General features: G+C 40.3%; 1 protein-coding gene across 2 annotated transcripts in view; it reads right to left on the bottom strand.

The window, feature by feature from the left end:
- The window catches only part of B3GALNT2 (beta-1,3-N-acetylgalactosaminyltransferase 2), a 57168-nt gene that overhangs the window by 16880 nt on the left and 25279 nt on the right, over window positions 1-15009 (bottom strand). For both annotated transcript variants that reach the window (XM_077894436.1, XM_077894435.1), the window contains exon 5: window positions 9422-9517. In XM_077894436.1, the coding sequence (XP_077750562.1) occupies window positions 9422-9517 (96 nt within the window). The remainder of the gene's footprint in view (window positions 1-9421; window positions 9518-15009) is intronic.

Here is a 15009-nt window from a genome sequence, read left to right as displayed (position 1 = left end):
TTAAACTTTTAAATGTCTACAACGTAGCAAGCTGTGGGCAACTCAAAGATTTAGAAGAGTGAAATGAAATAGCTCCTATCTTCAAATCCTTGTAATATGCCCTGAAAGGGTCTGCAACAAAGGAAAGTCATTCGGCCTGAGGAGGTCAGCCAGGATTTCAAATGACTGTGAGAACAGAGCAGAATCTTAAAGGCATTGGAATCAGGAAAGGGAGAGGCGGATGAAAGAACTCACCAAAAGGCAGACCCTAAGAGCACTGCATGTTCAGAAAAGTGTGAAGCATTTAGTACTACCCAAGTCCCAGGCTGATGAAAGGAGATGTAAAAAAGAGTAGCCCCAGTCTGCACTGCCTGTGGCATAGAGTCTGTCCTTCATCTTGAAGGCAGGGGGAAAGCATTTAAGTTTACAAGCGCAAGAGTGACACAATCCTAACTGCAATTTTAGAAAGTCCACTCCAGGGGCACCTGAGTGGTTCAGTGGTTCAGTTGGTTAGGTGTCTGCCTGAGGTCATGATCCCAGGGGTTCCCCTACGCCCGCCCCCTACACTGTCGGGGCTCCCTGCTCAGCGGGGACCTGCTTCTCCCTCTCCCTCTCCCCTTCCCCTTGCTTCTGCTCTTTCAAATAAATAAAATCAAAAAAAATTTTTTTTTAAAAAGGTCACTCCAGTAGTAGAACAGCATCAGGGTAGGCTGGTGGGGGAATGGTAAGTGCACTTTTATAGAAGTCTAAGTGAGAAGTAAGCACTTATTTAGAAATTAAAATCACCTTCTGAGAAACTGAAGGAGACACCAATATATGGAAAGATATTCAAGCTCATAGATTGGAAGTATTAATATTATTAAAATGTCCATACTACCCAAAGCAGTCTATAAATTCAATGCAATCTCTATCAAATTCCAATGATGTTTTCACAGAAATACATTAAGGACTACTAAAATCTGGATGAAACCACAAAAGACAGCAAATAGCCTAAGCAATCTTAAGCACAAAAAAACTAGAAGCGTTGTACCTCCTGATTTCAAACTATGTTACAAAACTAATAGGATCAAAAACAGTATGATACTGGCATAAAAACTGACATGTAGATCAATGAACAGAAGAGAGAGCCCAGAAATAAACCCACACATATACGGTCAACTAATTTACAACAGAGGAGGCAAGCATATGCACTCGGGAAAGAACAGTCTTTTCAATAAATGGTGTTGGACAAACTGGACAGCCACATGCAAGGAATAAACCTGGGCCACTACCCTAAACCACACACAAAAATCAACTCAACATAGATCAAAGACCTGAACATATGACCTGACACACAGAACTCCTAGCATAAAACCTAGGCGAACATATGACCTGACACCATAGAACTCCTAGCATAAAACCTAGGTGGGAAGTTCCCTGACACTGGTCTTGGCGATGATTTTTTGAATTCAACACCAAATGCAAAGGCAACAAATGCAAAAATAAACAACTGGGACTACCTCACACCAAAAAGCTGCTGCAAAACAAAGGAAACCATCAACACAACAAAAAGAAAGCCTAAGAATGGGAGAAGATATTTGCAAATCGGGTACTTGACAAAGAGCTACTATCAAAAAGATATAAAGAACTCCCACAACTCAACAGCAAAAGCCCAACCAATCAATTAAAAGGTGGGGAAAGGATCCGAATAGTTCCGAAAGAACATATACAGATGGCCAACAGGTACATGAAAAGATGCTCAACATCGCTCATCATCAAGGAAATGCAAATCAAAACTACCATGAGATATCACCTCACACCTGTCAGAGTGGTGACCACTATCAGAAGGATAAGAAATAACAAGTGTGCTGGAGAGAATGTACTGAAAAGAGGATCCCTGCAGCCACCGTGGAAAACAGGACAGAGGGTCCTCAAAAAAATTAAAAACAACAACTCTATGATCCAGTAATTCCACTTCTGGGTATTTATCTGAAGGAAATGGAAACACTCACTTGAAAAGACATCTGAGCCCCATGTTCACTGCAGGACATTTACAACAGCCACAATATGGACACAACCTGAATGCCCACAGACAGATGAAGGAATAAAGAAAATGTGACACAAACATAGAAACATGCACACACATACACAGAAGAATATTATTCAGCCATAAAAAGAAAGGAAATCTTGCCATTTCCAACATGGAGCTCGAGGGCATTATGCTAAGTGAGGACAGTCCAACAGAGAAAGACAAATACCATTTGATTTCACTTATATGTGGAATCTAAAAGTTTTTCAAAAAGCAAAAAACAAAACAATGAACTCTGATACAGAGAACAGATAGGTGATTGCCAGAGGCGGGGGCTGGGTGAAATGGGTGAAGGGGGTGAAAAGGTACAAATTTCCAGTTGTAAAATAGTAAGTCCTGGGGAAACAGCATGGTGACTACAGTTAATAATACTGTATAGTATATATGAAAGTTGCTAAGAGAGATCTTAAAAGTTCTCATCACAAGAAAAGAAATGTAACTGTGCGGTGATGGATGTTAACCAGACTTAGTGTGATCATTTTGCAATATTGAATCATTATGTTGTATACCTGAAACTAATATATGTCAATTATATCTCAATAAAAGAAAAAAAGACTGTCTTCTGAGTTGAACTAATTTAATGCTTACATGAAAAGGAACAATGTCTCTAATAACTGAGAAGAGCTCTGAGATTGAAGCTTAATTAGTAAAATCACTACCTTAAAACAATGTATCAAGTGGCCACTATAAAAAAGCTGGGTTAAGAGAGAAATTTTGGCAATGTAGCAATGTCCAATGGAAGAAATGCAGGAATTGGAAGATATAAAGCATTCTAGTCACACCCTACCTGAATGAGCCAGATCTCTAAAACAAACACATCCCACTATTCTAGTCAAATTCAATGATCAAACCAAGCACTGTTCTGATTTGGGTTTTTGATGCCTGATCTCTCAGTACAGAGGTTCCCAGATAGGGGTCATTACTTTCAAATCTAATAAGCTATCACTCATTAAAGATGAATGAACAGACATTCTGGTTTACAAACTGATCTTCGGAGAATTTATTCAGTGTCATTCAATGACACTCTGATCTTCTCTAAGTGAACTACTTTAAAGGTCAGTGCTAGAACCCAAAAGCTAATTCCTAGACCTTTGACAACGTGAGCTGCTTTGGGTTAATCATATGTCTTTCTCCTGACAAAACAGCTTCCTGCCCTTGGTATACTTTCCTTTAAAACTTTAATAGTGATAAAATTTTTTAAAAAATTTTAACATACAGTGCAATTTTGGTTTCGGAAGAATTCAATGATTCATCACTTATATACATGCAGTGCTCAGTGCTCATCACAACTAGTGCCCTCCCTTAATACCCATCCCTCATCGAGCCCATCCCCCACCCACCTCCCTCCAGCAACTCTCCATTTGTCTCTATTGTTATGAGTCTGTTATGGTTTCCCTCCACCCTCCCACAGGTTCATTTCTTTTGTTTCTTAAATTTCACATATGAGTGAAATCATATGGTATGTCTTTATCTGACTGACTTATTTCACTTAGCATACTATGCTCTAGCTCCATCTACATTGTCGCAAATGACAAGATTTCATTCTTTTGGATGGCTAATATTCTATTACATACATGTACCACATCTTCTTTATCCATTCATCTGTGGATGGACATTCGGGCTTTTTCCATAGTATGGTTCTTGTTGAGCCCTGCTATATATAAACATTGGGATGCATTTACCCCTTCAAATCTGTATTTTTGTATCCTTTGGGATACCTAGTAGTGCAACTGCTGGATCATAGGGTGGTTCTATTTTTAACTTTTTGAGGAATCTCCATACTATTTTCCAGAGTGGCTGCACCAGTCTGCATTCCCACTAAGAGTGCAGGAGGATTCCTGTTTCTTCACATCTTCACTAAAACCTATTGTTTCTCGTGTTAATTTTAGCCATTCTGACAGGTGTGAGGTAGTATCTCTCTCTCTTTTTTTTTTAAGATTTATTTTTCTGAGAGAGAGTGTTCAAGAGCGTGCGTGAGTTGGGGAGGAGCATAGAGAGTGGGAGAGAAGCAGACTCCCTGCTGAGTGTGGAGCTTGATCCCAGGACTCCAAGATCACATTCTGAGCTGAAATCAGGAGCTGGCCACTTATCTGACTGAGCCACCCAGGCACCCCTAATCCTGGTTTTAATTTGTATTTTCCTGATGATGTGTGATGCTGAGCATCTTTTCACATGTCTGTTAACCATCTGGATGTTTTTTCTAAAAAAGTGTCTATTTGCATCTTCTATTCCATAGACTACCTTTTAGTTTTGTTTCCTTCACTGTGCAGAAGCTTTTTATCTTGATGAAGTCCGAAGAGTTCATTTTGCTTTTGTTTCCTTTGCCTCCAGCAATGTGTCTAGTGCTATGGCCGAAGTCAAAGAGGTTGTTGCCAGAATAGTGATAAAGTTTGGAAGAAATGATACCAGATATGTTTAAGAGAAAGAAATGATAGGATTTAGTAAGTGCCTGGATATGAGAGTTGAGGGTAAATCCCATGATTCTGGTTTGGGTGCCTGAGAAAAGGGAGATACCCAAGACTGAAATACAGGGAGAGAGAACGATAGGATGGAAATGATGTTACCAACAGCATGCCCCTGGGATACTCATGTGGAGAAGCTCCACTGGCAGAAGTACATATGGAGTACCTAAGAGAAATGTGGGCTATAGCTGGATTTAAGAGCCATTAGCAAATAGGAGGTGATGGATAAAACTGCCAGGGAAGAATGAGTAAAACAAACAGAAAGTTGGGTAGCAAATCCTAATGATGAAGAGGAAAGCAAGAGAGGAGATAATGAAGTATAGAGAGAAAGACTGAGCTAGATGTGGCAAAACCGAAAGAATATAGATTATATAAGCTAAAAGAAAAATGCAATCAACTAAGTGAAGGACAAAAAGTGTCCCTTGGAGCTGGCAGCAGGGTCACTGGAATCTTAGTGACTACAGTTTCAGGTGAATGATACCAAAAGTAAAAGCTACCATGACCAAATAAAAATTCTTCACCTTGAAACTACAAATCTAGAAAATATGATGAAACAAGTAATTCTCTGTCCTGTCCATTCACTGACACTTGGCATCTTGCCTCACGTATTTCATGGTGGCTCCTGCTGGCACCCAACCGCAGTTAACTTGTGACTGGGATATGATACAACATCAACAATGTGGACTACACTGAGTAACTCCCAGAAAAACTCATTGGCTCCCCAAATGGTCCTGGTTCATTTATTGCACTTCTAGAAGCCAGCGGTTATTACAGAAGGGAGGAGCTGTAACTACTCCCCCTTTCCTGTACCTATTCCTGTTCCGTGTCACAGCTGATCTCTATTCTGAGATTCTCAGATGCCTGCTTTCTACTCTCTGATGCAAACTAACCCTAAAGCTAGGATCTCTTCGGAGGAGAAACAGCTTGTTTGTGGCAATTTCTTGCTAAGATCATTAAACCAAAACAGAAGCTAGGAAAAACAGCACGGTATGGGCTGGAAAAAGGAGATCTCATCCATAGCATAAGCATGCTCTCTGCAACTCCTTCCACATATTGTCATTTCTTTTGTGTCATATTTCTAACTTCTCATCTAGCTACTCATCCAGAGTAGCTTAAATCTATAGTATTTCTGCACTTAATTTTTGGTGGACTGGGTAAGAGTTTCAACTGTTATAAACACTGAGTATGTAAATACCCAAACAGCTCACAGTGATGGCTCTAGTGACTCAGGTGAACAAAAATAGTCTTTTTACTGAAATCAGTTTCAGGTTTCAACTGCACTAATAAGGAAAATACAAAATTAGAGAAATAAATATTTTAAGACAGGCACAGAGAGATCTGCACTTAAATCTGTGGCTCCCACTGAGATTTATGCTCTCATGAGTCACACGATGAAAACACTACAAGAGCTCTGCTTACTTGACAAGCTTACGGCTGACATGTTACTCCAGTAGGCTGTGAGATGCAGGGGGAATAAGATGATGAAGAAATCATTTACTACTCTCTTGAAAATGCACAAATGATGTCTGTCTTTTGTCATTCTTTGTTGATGATATGCATTCATCACTATCATTTTTTCTGTGTTAATAAACCCAATTAGGCTTGAAGCAGCAAAAATGAATATCTATGTACAATTAAACATGGTTTCAACAAAAGTAGGATTTTGTGTAAAAGGACAATTTTTTAAAGAGTTTTTTGTTTTTATAATGCAAATATGTATTTATCACAGAATATTTAGAAAATGCACAAAGAAGAAAATACAAATCATCTATAATCCTACCTCCTCACCCCGAGGTATAGCCACTGTTAAATAATGCACGTTTTTAAAAGAAAAAATATTACTCAGAAGTAATGAAAGAAAGTCAATTTAGCTTAAAGCTTAAAGTGAAATAAAGCTCACAAGGCTGTAGGCATGAAAAATCTTAACTGAAATGAACACTCACTGTCCCATCATTAGCACCTCCTGTTAGATACACCATCCTTGCCTCAACTCTAGTGTTATTTTGAAAAATTTCCAATCTATAGAAAAGTTGAAATTAACGCCCAAATCACCTAGACTCAGCAACTGTTAACATTTGGTCACATCTGCTTTATCTCTGTCTGTATACACACACACATATTTTCTTTCTTGTTGGTTGTTAAGCACTTGAAAGCAAATGCAGGTATCATGACATGTCACCTCTGAATTACTTCAACATGTACTTCCTAAGAACAAGGATATTCTAAGGGAAAGTAATAATTTTTGTGGGTAAATCAAAATTCATAATTCTATCTAGAAGACTGACCCAGATAGTGGGCCAGACTCTGTAACACTGTGATTAGCCTGAAGTATTAAGCTTATTTTCTTCCTCTTTGCCCCACATTGTGACTCCTACCTCTTAAATAGTTTCTCAAGCTCACCACCATCGACATTTTGAGCCAGATAATTGTTGTGGGGGCTTCTGTGTGTTGTAGGGTGTTCAGTAGCATCACTGGCCTCTAGATGCCAGTACCACTCCACACCCAGCTGTAACAACTGAATGTGTTTCTGGACATTGCTAAACACCCCTTACAGGCACATGGACCCAACTGCAGAAACTCTACTCTCCAAGAACGGATTCCGCAAATCCACATGAGTAGCAGCAGGAATAAGGACAGTATGCATTTATTTACTGAATGCTTACCATGAATGTGGCAGCATGTTCTAAGCATTCTGCATGTACGAAAATCATTTAGTCCCTAAAATAAGCCTCTCAACTGGGTCACACAGCTCCACCACCTTACAGATGAGAGAATGGGCGTGGTGAGACTGAATGGTTCGCACAAGGGCCACCCAGACTCCGAGGGGCAGCACAGGGTTTCCAAATCTCCTGTACTGCAGGCACAGCTGTCCGCTCAGGCACTTGGCCACAGGTGTGCCCTCATATACCTGCTCCCTGGTGCATCATTTTTCTCTTTCCTACTCATGCCAATCCTCCTAAGTCTTTTCAACTCCACGTCAGGCTTCAGACCTCTCTGGATACCACCTCACACAATGCTAGTGTTCCTGGACTCCTCAGAGTAACATGACTCTCCCTTTGGGAAGAGTTCTAGGAACCACAGAGAGCCTGAGGTTCTGCCCATGCTCGTTCTGAGTAGAAAGTCTCATTGATGACTTGCTTCAATCCTCAAGGAGCTTAGTTAACATAGGAAAATCACTTATAACCATGCCTGGCACACAGGAAGTTAGGTCAAGTATCAGTGTTAGCTCCTCTCATCTCTCTAGGATATAAGCTGCTTTAAGGGCAGGGATCCTCATACTGTGTCCTCACACAGCCCCAGTGCTTGACACATACTAATTTCTCAAATATTTCCTGAATAAATGAATAAATAAACCAAAGAATGGCTTCCTTCAAAAGCTGAGATCCAATACTTAGCCAATACTACTACTTAATTAAAAATAAAAGATACTTTTGATGATGCATATTTCATTTAACAAAGAAAAAAGTTCATTTATGAGATTAAAAGGAATACAAGGACACAGGAAAATTGGCATTCCCATATAATGCTGATGATAACTCAAATTATACAAGCTGCTAAACCATCTTCCGGAAAGAAATCACATGCCTTAGAAATGTGTATAAAGTTCAAACTAACAACTCATCCTAAGAAAATAACCAGTTACGTATACCAAGGAGGAGTATAAGGATATTCAGTAGTGTTTTTTTATGGTAACACTGAGAAATTGGAAATTTGTTCCAGAATGTTTTAGTTTTCCTTTTATTTAAAATATTTTTAAGCAAGGGTGCCTGGGTGGCTCAGTGGGTCAAGTGGCTGCCTTCGGGTCAGGTCATGATCTCAGGGTCCTGGGATCAGCCCTACATCAGGCTCCCTCCCCAACGGGCAGTCTGCTTCTCCCTTTCCCTCCACCCCTCCCCCTGCTCCTGTGCTCTCTCTCTCAAATAAATAAAATCTTCAAAAAATGTTTTCAAGCAGAAGTTCGTGTACAGGTGAAATAAAGGAGATCTCTTTCACATCTACAGAATCAACATATATCATTTCAACCACTTGTACTCAACACTAAAGATCCATAGCATATTATAAGATGTGTTATATAATGCAAACAGAACCACAAAACCAATGGTAGGAAAATGTTTCTTGGTTTGTCAGCAGAGCTGGTCAATGATCTAGCTTCCATGTTTTAGCTCAGCTTTGACAGTGCAGAATGAACTCTACAGCTGACCTAAAGTGACTCCCAAAGATGCTTGGGAAACTGACCCCTATTGTGGCTCCAAAGCCCTGACATGAGGAATATACTCAGACTAGACTGAACCAGCCTAGCAAGGCCAAGATAGATGAATGAGTAATCTATTTATGTCCAATTGTGCAATCCTCTGCAACCATGCTGAGGCTTAACTGCAGGCTGATGCGGGCACTTGGCAGGTATATGAGGGGATCTCTAGGACACATGCACTTAAGACTAGACCTAGATGGACCTAGAAGCTGACAGTTGTGTTTTCAGACAGGTTCTACAACCTTGAGAGGTTGTATTCATCTTGGAAATGTGGCCAATCTCTTTGTAATTATCCTGCCTAGCCTCTACCTGCCCCCACCATCTTTCAGTAATTAAACGACTTGATTTATTCAAATGGTATGTGTGTCTCATGTTTCCATCAATCCATACCTATCTATTATCCTTTGTCCCTAAAACAGCCATGCAGTTCTCTTCTCCACTAACTAAACCACACAATGTCTGCAGAGTGTGGTTCATACTGGGCTCTGTGAAGGTACGGTGCAAAGTGGCTACATTTCAGTGCACAGAGAGTTGGTAGCCCCATCCACTGCTCTAAAGAGCTGTCCTGGAACAAAATATCAAGCACCTGCCCCTGCGAGCACATACCCAGGCCTGTGAAGGACCACACTGGTAAGATAGCCTTCCCATTACACCCCATACCTCAGGCAGGATGAACTGTTCCACAGGCTTGTACCACAGCTTGTTCACCTGCACACCACAGCTCGGAGGACTAAAGCGAGCCACAAAGAGGGCCTCCTACAAATGGGAGGGAGGGGACAAGAAATAGGGGGAAAAAAAAAAAGAGAAAGAGAAAGATTTTACGTCAGACACTGAGTATGCAGCAAGTTTTCAAATATTTTCTATCTTGGTCAGCTTAATCCTCAATGGCCCCAACCATGGTTAATATGGGTATACTGATGTTTAGACATCATTTGTGTTTTCCAGTGCAATCATGGTTATTAAATAGATATTTAAGATAACAGAAGCTGTCCTGAAGTTCTAGAACACAAAATAAAATCTGCATAACCTTAAAAAAAGCCCACTTTGAAATGAGGAGCATTAGGGGAGGTGTGAGGTGTTATATCAAGCCGACTTACTAGGTTTAACCCCAAGGGTTAAGAATAAACTGAAAGATCACGTATTTCTATACAGAACAAAGGTACTCCAGGAGCCCCCCCGTTTCCAAAGTAACCTTTAGGAAAAAAAAAGACAGAAACAAAAAAGGGAAACATAAAAGAGGGCTGATTCCTATTATGTCTAGAGGCACACCTCATTAACTGCACTTGGCTTTACTGTGCTTGGCAGAGTATTGTGTTTTTACAAATGGAGGGTTTGTGGCAATCCCGCAATGAACAAGTCCAGAGGCACCATTCTTCCAACAGTATTGTTTCACACTTCATGTTTCTATGTCACATTTTGGTAATCCTTGTAATATTTCACATTTTTTCATCATTTTTTGTTGTGGTGATCTGTGATGCTAATCTAATTGTGGGGGTACCACAAACTGCTCTCAAATAAGATGGCAAACTTAATTGATAAACCCACTGATCCAGGCTTCCTCATCCCTCTCCCTGTCCCCTCCCATTGAATTGAAATTGAAATTCAACCACTTAATACCCCTACAATGGATTCTGTGTGTTCAAGTGAAGGGAAGAGTCGCCTGTCTCTTACTCTAAATCAAAAGCTAGCATGATAAAGCTTAGTGAGGCAAGTAAGGCAAGTTAAAAGCAGAGACAGGCTGAAAGCTGGGCCTCTCATGCCTTTTTGTGAATGCAAAGGAACAGTTCTCGTGAGAAACTCAAAGCGCCTCTCCAGTGAACACATGAATAATAAGAAAGTGGCACTGTTGGTGGGAATGTGAACTGGTGCAGCCACTCTAGAAAACTGTGTGGAGGTTCCTCAAAGAGTTAAAAATAGATCTGCCCTACGACCCAGCAATTGTACTGCTGGGGATTTACCCCAAAGATACAGATGCAGTGAAACACTGGAACACCTGCACCCCTATGTTTATAGCAGCAATGTCCACAATAGCCGAACTGTGGAAGAAGCCTCCATGTCCATTGACAGATTATGGATAAAGAAAATGTGGTCTAGGGATCCCTGAGTGGTGCAGCGGTTTGGCGCCTGCCTTTGGCCCAGGGCGCGATCCTGGAGACCCGGGATCGAATCCCACGTCGGGCTCCCGGTGCATGGAGCCTGCTTCTCCCTCTGCCTGTGTCTCTGTGTCTCTGCCTCTCTCTCTCTCTCTCTCTCTGTGACTATCATAAAAAAAAAAAAAATGTGGTCTATGTATACAATGGAGTATTACTCAGCCATTAGAAACGACGAATACCCACCATTTGCTCCAATGTGGATAGAACTGGAGGGTATTATGCTGAGTGAAGTCAGTCAGTTGGAGAAGGACAAACATTATATGGTCTCATTCATTTGGGGAATATTAAGAATAGGCAAAGGGAATAAAGGGGAAAGGAGAGAAAATGAGTGAAAATATCAGTGAGGGTGACAGAACATGAGACTCCTAACTCTGGGAAATGAACAAGGGGTAGTGGAAAAGGGAGGTGGGCAGGGGGTTGGGGTGACTGGGTGATGGGCAGTGAAGGGGGCACTTGGCGGGATGAGCACTGGGTATTTTGCTATATGTCGGCAAACTGAACACCAATTAAAAAAAAAAAAAAAAAAGAAAGAAAGTGAAACAGCCTTCTTGAATATGGAGGAAGTCTTAGTGGTCTGGATGGAAAATCAAACCAGCCACAACATTCCCCTAAGTCAAAGCCTAATCCACAGCAAGGCTCTCTCACTTCAATTCTGTGGAGGCTGAGAGAAGGGAGGAAGCTGCAGAAGAAAAGTTGGAACCTAGCAGAGGTGGGTTCACAAGGGGTAAGGAAAAAGGCCATCTCCGTAACATCAAAGTGCCAGGTAAAGCAGCAGATGCTTATGCAAAGCAGCAGCAAGTTCTCCAGGGTACCCTCCTAAGCTAATTCAGGAAGGTAGCTACACTGAACAACAGATTTCAGTGTAGATAAAGTAGCCTTATGTCAGAAGAAGATGCCATCTAGGACTTCCCTAGCTAGAGAAAAGTCAATACCTGGCTTCAAAGCTTCAAAGGACCAGACTGGCTCTCTTGTTAGGGGTTAATGCAGCTGATGATTTTAGGTTGAAGCCAATGCTCATTTACCATTCTGCAAATCCTAGGGCCCCCAAGAATTATGATAAATCTACTCTGCCTATGCTCTATACATAGAACTACAAAGTCTGGATGACAGCACATCTGTTTATATATGGTTTACTGAGTAATTTAAACCCAGTGTTGAGACTACTACTCAAAAAAAAAAAATTTCTTTAAAAATATTACTGCTCATTGAAATGCACCCGGTCACACAAGAGCCTGACAGAGATGTACCAGACTAACGTTTTCATGCCTGCTAACATAGCAACCATTCTGTAGCCCACAGATCAAGGAGTAATTTTGACTTTCAAGTCTTATTTAAGAAATACATTTTATAAGACTGTCATAGACTCCTCTGATGGATCTGGGCAAAGTAAAATAAAAACCTTCTGGAAAGGATTCACCATTCTAGGTGCTGTTAAGAACATTTGTGATTCATGGAAAGAGTTAAAATATCAACGTTAATAGGAATTTGAAAGAAGTTGATTCCAACCCTCATGGCAGGTTCTGACAGGTTTAAGTCACTGTAGATGTGGTGGAAATGGCAAAAAAAAAAAAAAAAAAAAAAAAAAAAAAAACTAGAATTAGAATCTGAGGATGAGACTGAATGGCTGCAATCTCATGATCAAACTTTAATGGATGAGGAGTTGCTTCTTATGGATGAGTAAGCAAAATGGTTTCTGGAGATGGAATCTACTCCAGGTGAAGATGCTGTGAAATTGCTGAAATAAAAAAGGATTTAGAATATTACATAAATGTAGTTGATAAAGCAGTGGCAGGGTTTGAGAAGACGGACTCTAATTCTGAAAGAAGTTCTACTTTGGTTAAAATGCAATCAAATAGCATCATATGCTACAGAGAAATTGTTTGTGAAAGGAAGAGTCAGTCAGTGAGGCAAACTTCACTGTTGTCTTATTTTAAGAAATGGCTCCAGCTACCCCAGCTTTCAGCAGCTGCCACCCTGGTCAGTCAGTAGCCATTGACATCTAGGCAAGGCTCTCCACCAGCAAAAAAAAACAAAAACAAAAATGACTCACTGAAAGCTCAGATGATAGTTAGCATTTTTTAGTAATAAAGTATTTTTAAATTAAGGTATGTACATTGTTTTTTCGACAATTGCATGCTTAATACTATTAATACTATGGCATGTATAATAGACGACAGTGTAAGTATAAACGTAACTGTCAGATGCACTGAGAAACCAGAAAGTTCACTTGACTTGCTTTCCTGTGACATTTGCTTTATTGCAGTGGTCTGAAAGTAAACCCACGGTATCTCCAAGGTACACCTACACTGTTTTCTTGGAGTCCTTCCCAGTTTGTTTTGGCAAGAACATTTCCTACTTCTCATGCCTATTCTTATATGCCAACTTACTACAGGAGAAACTTCTGTTAAAGCGATGAAGATAACATAGAGGTTTAGGATCAAGGGGGTTTTAGTGGATTATGTGTATTTCTTTCATTAACAGCAGTTCTTGGCCATATAGTAGTAATACCTTTTGCATTGTGAACCTAATGGCATTGACCTTAGACTGGCCTTCCTTGCAGACAAAGATTAACTTCTCACTAAAAATATGGCAACTAAAAGATAAATTAACATGATCAAAATATTGTCTGTGCCAAACTTCTTCATTGATAACTCAAACATTACGCATAGTTGAAAAAAAAAAAGACTACATATACTATAACAGTTAAATGGATCAAAAAGATTCAAGAGTAATCCTAATTTCTAGATGAGAACGGTGGAACTCAGAGTACTGCTATTTTAGTTACCTATTTGAGCTTCGGTGTCAAAACCTTTAACCATAATACATAAACTCCAATACTTGAGTCTTGATAAACTCTCTCAAATGTAATCATAATAGCTGGAATCACTACTAGAATCTGTCCTTCCTGCTTAATTTATGTCATTAAGCACAGTCACAGACTTTTTTTTTTTTTTTTAAGATATATCCATTTCTTCATGAGAGACACAGAGAGAGAGGCAGAGACACAGGCAGAAGGAAAAGCAGGCTCCCCGAGGGAGCCCAATGCAGGACTCGATCCCAGATTCTGGGATCATGCCCTGAGCTGAAGGCAGATACTCAACCATAGTCTTAAATTGGTTTGCTTATTTACTAGTTACTCTCTAACACTGTTACTAACAGCATTCACAATGATATAAAAATATTTTTCATGATGTCTAAAAAAACTGACTTCTTTTATAGACAACAATTATTCTGTAGGTAGCAATTATGAACTTTGAACAAAACAGAAAAAAATGATTTGAAGACACCGGAATGTGAATAAACAGGCCAAAACTGGAGGAAAAACCAATACCAGGAAGAAGAAAAAGTTGCTGTGCTCCCCCCACCCCCACCCCCCGTTTTTTAAATTGAAAGAACACCCTGAGCGGGCAACTAGAAATTTTAATTAACAACTGTCATCATTCTGGTTGAAAAAAATAAAAATCAAAAGACAGAGTTGGGGCAAACACATCCACTAAACAGTGAAGAAAATCCCCAAAAAAGACAGGGTCAGAGAGAGGAGATCCTACATTCTTTACATCAATTCTGCCCAAATCAGGCTGACAAAATCTACATCCAAAGCAGAATTCGAGTAGCCCATCAAAATTCCAAAGAGCTGAACAGAGATTTCAGCTGCTGCCCACTGTGACAGCGGCGTCTAAAGTCTCTGTCAGCCAGGGGCACTGGGGGGGGGGGGGGGGGCTCAGTCAGTTAAGTGTTAACTCTTGACTTTGGCTTGGGTCATGATCTCAGGGTGGTGAGATTGAGCCCTGAGTCAGGCTCCACACTTAGCGGGGGAGTCTGCCTGCAATTCCTTCTCCCCGCCTTCCCCCACCCCCTGCTCATGGGTATGCTTCCTCGCGCTCTCTCTCTCTCTCTCTGTTAGCCAATTTAACTGCCTGCTAAAACAAAACAAAACAAAAAAATCAAAACTCTTCAAGGAATATAATAGGATCCAGAGATCCTGCAATGAATTATTCACAATATCTAGGATACAATCCAAAATTACTTGATATAAGACAAACCAGGAAAATGTAATCCATACTCAAGAGAAAAGATGATAATCAATTAAGACAG

The sequence above is a fragment of the Canis aureus genome, chromosome 4 (genome assembly GCF_053574225.1).
Source record: "Canis aureus isolate CA01 chromosome 4, VMU_Caureus_v.1.0, whole genome shotgun sequence".
In the NCBI taxonomy this organism is placed as follows: domain Eukaryota; kingdom Metazoa; phylum Chordata; class Mammalia; order Carnivora; family Canidae; genus Canis; species Canis aureus.
This window is presented reverse-complemented; position numbering and strand designations above follow the sequence as displayed.